Source organism: Triticum aestivum, chromosome 6B (assembly GCF_018294505.1).
Source record: "Triticum aestivum cultivar Chinese Spring chromosome 6B, IWGSC CS RefSeq v2.1, whole genome shotgun sequence".
Lineage (NCBI taxonomy): Eukaryota > Viridiplantae > Streptophyta > Magnoliopsida > Poales > Poaceae > Triticum > Triticum aestivum.
Genome location: NC_057810.1, coordinates 383343370 through 383347650, shown reverse-complemented (window position 1 = coordinate 383347650; position 4281 = coordinate 383343370). Strand labels below are relative to the sequence as shown.

At 40.7% G+C, this 4281-nt stretch overlaps 1 protein-coding gene across 4 annotated transcripts; it reads right to left on the bottom strand.

Annotated features, from left to right (window-relative positions):
• Positions 1–864: 864 nt before the first annotated feature.
• Positions 865–4077, bottom strand: LOC123137218 (uncharacterized). Of its 4 annotated transcripts, none has more exons than XR_006467907.1 (4): positions 3736–4077; positions 2256–2326; positions 1572–1807; positions 865–1085 (listed from the first exon to the last, which is right to left on the bottom strand). XR_006467907.1 is itself a non-coding variant. In XM_044556863.1 (4 exons), exons 1-4 carry the CDS (start codon positions 3895–3897, stop codon positions 1040–1042), a joined length of 498 nt encoding a protein of 165 aa, XP_044412798.1. In that variant the 5' UTR covers positions 3898–4063; the 3' UTR covers positions 865–1039. The 4 variants fall into 4 exon arrangements, 2 of the variants coding, with proteins under 2 accessions (XP_044412798.1, XP_044412799.1); XM_044556863.1 differs by having other exon boundaries at positions 1572–1790; positions 3736–4063; XR_006467908.1 differs by having other exon boundaries at positions 1572–2578; positions 3736–4070.
• Between the last annotated feature and the right edge of the window lie 204 nt (positions 4078–4281).

Here is a 4281-nt window from a genome sequence, read left to right as displayed (position 1 = left end):
AATACCTTCGCTGACCAATTTTTCGTTGGCTCTACTATAAATACTACAAATTCTGCTTCAGAGATATGAAGGCCCATAAAACTTACCACTAGCTATGGAAATCAAAAGTTTGTGCTAAACTCAAGGTCTTTGGATGGCTTATGTTGTCTGACAGATTAAACACCAGAAACATGTTGAAGAGAAGACACTCTAACATTGGTACAAACCTGAACTGCTTACTATGTGGCCAAAAAGAAGAAGACATAGATCACTTGATCCTAACATGCCCATTTAGTAGAAACTGCTGGTCAACCTTTGGGATAGACCCTGGCGATCAGGCCACTTGATTGGCCTGGCTAGAGCAAGCTAAAATTATTTGGGACAGGCCTTTGTTCATGGAAATCATCCTTCAAGCATCCTGGAGCATTTGGAAGGAAAGGAACAACAAACTTTTCAGAAATATTATCCCCTCCTACCACTCCTGGCTCGCCAGATTCAGAGAAGAGTTTAGTCTCCTCCAATATAGAGGAAAAGACAACAAGAAGGATTTCATCTTCTTGCTTTTAGATTCCCTACCATCTGATTAATTGTACTCCTTAGACCTTTTCTATCCCCTGGGGGGAGACATGTACATGATGTAACTACTCCTTGTAATTTGTTATAAATATTAATATATATGACAGTGGGAGCCTCTCCCACTGTCCTGGTTCCTCAAAAAAACAATCTGATGATATTAGTTTTGCCAACCAACTTTTTGTTGGCCCTACAATGAACCTTTCCCGACCAACTATAGGACAAGGCTTCCTTTTGCCGATCGATGGTTCGTAAACATTTTGCCAATGGTATGGTCCGTTACATTTGTAGGAGTGACCGAAACACCCAATAGGTTTATAAAATGATAGGTGCATGTTTGACGATTCAATGTATGGTCCGTTACACAAGATATCCATTACAAAATGATAGCTACAAGATCATTGTTTTTGCTCCGTTACAGAAGATATCTAGTTGACGCAAACTGATAGCTACAAGATCATTGTTTTTGCTCCATTACAGAAGATATCTACTTCTTGGTCCTCTTTGTCTTTCCTACAGAATCCAACAGCAACCTGGAAAGACAAAAAAGCATACAATTAATATATATGCAAGCTGATGAAATTTCCTTTCCACTAAGTAGATTTGTACTCCCTCTCTCTCAGTTTACAAGGCGTGCGCGTACCCCTAGGTCGTCAATTTGACCAACCTAATACAAGTAATATATTACAAAAAATATACCAATATAAGCTTCAGATGTTCTATTTTCAAAAGACATAATTTTTGTGTTATATAGTTCCTGGTGGCAACAATAGATACATTGGGGATACTATAAATACATTGGGGATACTATAGTTTGTAAAACTATGGTATGTACTTGGACCAAACACCTCAAAGTATTTTCAAAACTACAGTTTTTTCTAGAAACTAGGCCAATACCCATGCGTTGCAACAGGGGAAATAGATGTATATATTGATGATATATTCAAGTGATACTCTCAAGAATCAACTCAACCAAAAATTTGCTTGTGCATTAAAACAGGAGAAAAAGGTATACTTACATTATTAAAAGAACACGTGTGCAAGGCATGAGGATCAAGCTCTGCTGATGTGATAGAAGTAGAAGAACTTCCGAAAATTCTGAAGCACGAACATTTGCCGGGCTATCTTCCTGGGCTTTTTGCCAGGCAACCAGTATGAGCTCACACAGAAGTTTGAGTTCACACACTTGTTGCTTCTGTCCCCAATTTCCCATAATCACATTGCTTAAGCGGCAAGTCCTGTCATAGATTATATACTGCTAGAAAATCCGGTGCAAAAAATGAGAAGTCAACTATAGTAAGTGCCATAAACATTTAAAGTTTGTTTGCTCGATGCAATGAAACCTTCCATTTAAAACAACTAATTACTTGTATTCATATACATCCAATAAGTATATGTACAATAACATTGTGCTTACCTTGAACAAGAAATTTATGCTTTCCGAAAAATAAGAGAAATAAATTGTGGAGGAAACAGCTAAGAGAATAAGACGACTCAATGAAACCTTCTGCCCTATGCATCAACTCCAAATTCGCCACAATAAATAATACATATTTGTTAAAGTGTAGGAAAAACAATCATCAAAGCAGCAAAACAATGTGATTATGTTCAAAAAACTACTTCACAACTAAAACATATTTAGGAGAAAAATTACCGGCCTTTATTTCTTATCTAGGGGGAGATATAGGTTGTTTGTTTGCTACCTCTCATGGCCACACAGTGAACCCCTTGGGCGTGAACTTTTGCTAAAATCACCAAGAGCTGCTCCTATGTGCTGGTTGTCATGAAAATTATGCAACAGATAGGGGACATGTCAGTACAAATTTAGCACGCATAGATGATTTACATGCGTCAGAGAGGGGACATCAGTTTGCAGCTCTTGCATCGATCCAGCACAAACACGCATTAATCAACACCTAAGCATCTTGCATCCATCAACACCACACACACATCTCTCAGGCCGGGGAATAACAGCGCTACACACGCACGCATATTACCAACACCAGGTACGCATCAATCAGGTTTCCTGGCAATGCATCAAATAAGAGCCACTTATATTCAGAAATGCATCAGAGAAAAACATATGTACTTCAGTGCCACAAATTAGATTAAATTAAGCCATTACTTTCAGAGAAGCATATGTACTCTACATACAAATCTTCATACGTATAAGAGCCAGAACCTATGAAACCATCAGGTTACGCATAAGAGAAATAAAGATTATAAATACTAGGTTAGCCTAGAAACAAGATTCAGAAATAGCAACTTTAAAAGCAACTACCAGTGTATGATGCTCTGTTCTGTACTATGGATGCGCCCTAATGCTCATAAATGTGTGTGTGCCTAGTGAGACTTGTAGTTACAAAAAATATCAATTATGGAATTAGCCAAAAATAAGACGATGAGTATTTTCTATTCAGCAAAACATTCATGACCAGACTGAAAGACAAGATTAATGACAAACAGTACAACAGGAGGTTATTCATGAACAAACTGAAGGACTAGATTCAGGAACAAACAGTACAAGAGGAAGTTATCTAAGACAAACTGAAGCTATGTAAAAGGAAAGTTTATCCATGGTAGCTTAATTAACTTGAACAATCCTCTTATGTAAAAGGAAAGTTTTTACATATGAACAATCCTCTTATGAAGCACACAGAGACATTAAACATGGTGGCAGACTAAGCACATCATGGCAGATTAAGCACAAAACACAAACAGATCTAGGGGACTTTTTTTGGAAGAACAAAAAATAACCCATCTTGCACAGAAGCATAACAAGAGTAACACCAAAAACATGACTCTTAGTGTAAGGTGAACTATATGGCCAATGGAAAGAAAGGATCAATACATATTGCTACCACAAAATTTGCAATGGAAATAAACAAAATCTGCACACAACAACTCAACTTCTAAAATTAGTTCATATTGCTACCATAAAGCTTCTCTCAAAGCTCAACTTCTCACAATTAGGCTAGCTAGCAGCAGTACACAGCAAACCGGAGAACCAGAGAAGAAATGCATGAGGTGCCTTGTCCTGAACATCTACTCGTTCCCCACCACTGGAGCTCCCCATTCCCCACCACCGGAGCACTCTTTTCCACGCCAGCACGCTGTCGCAATATGCCACCAGGGGGGGAGAGATAGAAGGAGGGAGGCAAGGATGAGAGGAAGGAGCTGTACCTCAGCCGTTGCCCAGCAGCACGCTGCCCCGATCCAACTCGCCGCTGCCGCTGTTTGTCCCTTCGTGGTGGAGATGGGGGAGGTCGGGCTAGGGAGGGGGCGGCAGCTTTGCTGGATGTAGCACGAGGGCGTGGTGCCGGCGGTGGAGAGGCCGGACAGCATTGGGCGGCGCTGGAGCGGCGCGACAGAAGGACGGCGGCGTGGGGCAGCGCTGCAGAGGCAGGGCGGGGTGGGATCAACTGGCGATAGCCCCGGGCGGTGTATGGCGGCGGTGCGACGGCGCGGGATCGACCACGGACCCCAGGCGGCGGGCGTGGGGAACTAATGATGAGGTGGAGAGAACTCTTAGGAGAAGACTTGTCTTTTCTTATTTAAGAAGAGACAAGAGGTGATCTCTTAGCATAATATGTCTCATCATATTTTGAGGAATTGCTAGTTATTGAAGATAAGGCTAAGAGATGACCCATTATAGACAGATTTTGTTGTCATCTCTAAATCACATACAAGACTTAAGATAAGACTATCTTGTCAACCATTGTACATGCC

Bases quoted from the DNA above. Each gene is read 5' to 3' on its own strand.
- LOC123137218 (XM_044556863.1), bottom strand. From the start codon at position 3,897: ATGCTGTCCGGCCTCTCCACCGCCGGCACCACGCCCTCGTGCTACATC. The intron at 1,791-2,255 runs GTAGCAAACAAA...AATCTATGACAG, and splicing joins TCACTGTGTGGCCATGAGAG to GACTTGCCGCTTAAGCAATG. The intron at 1,086-1,571 runs GTAAGTATACCT...TTGTCTTTCCAG, and splicing joins ACACGTGTTCTTTTAATAAT to GTTGCTGTTGGATTCTGTAG.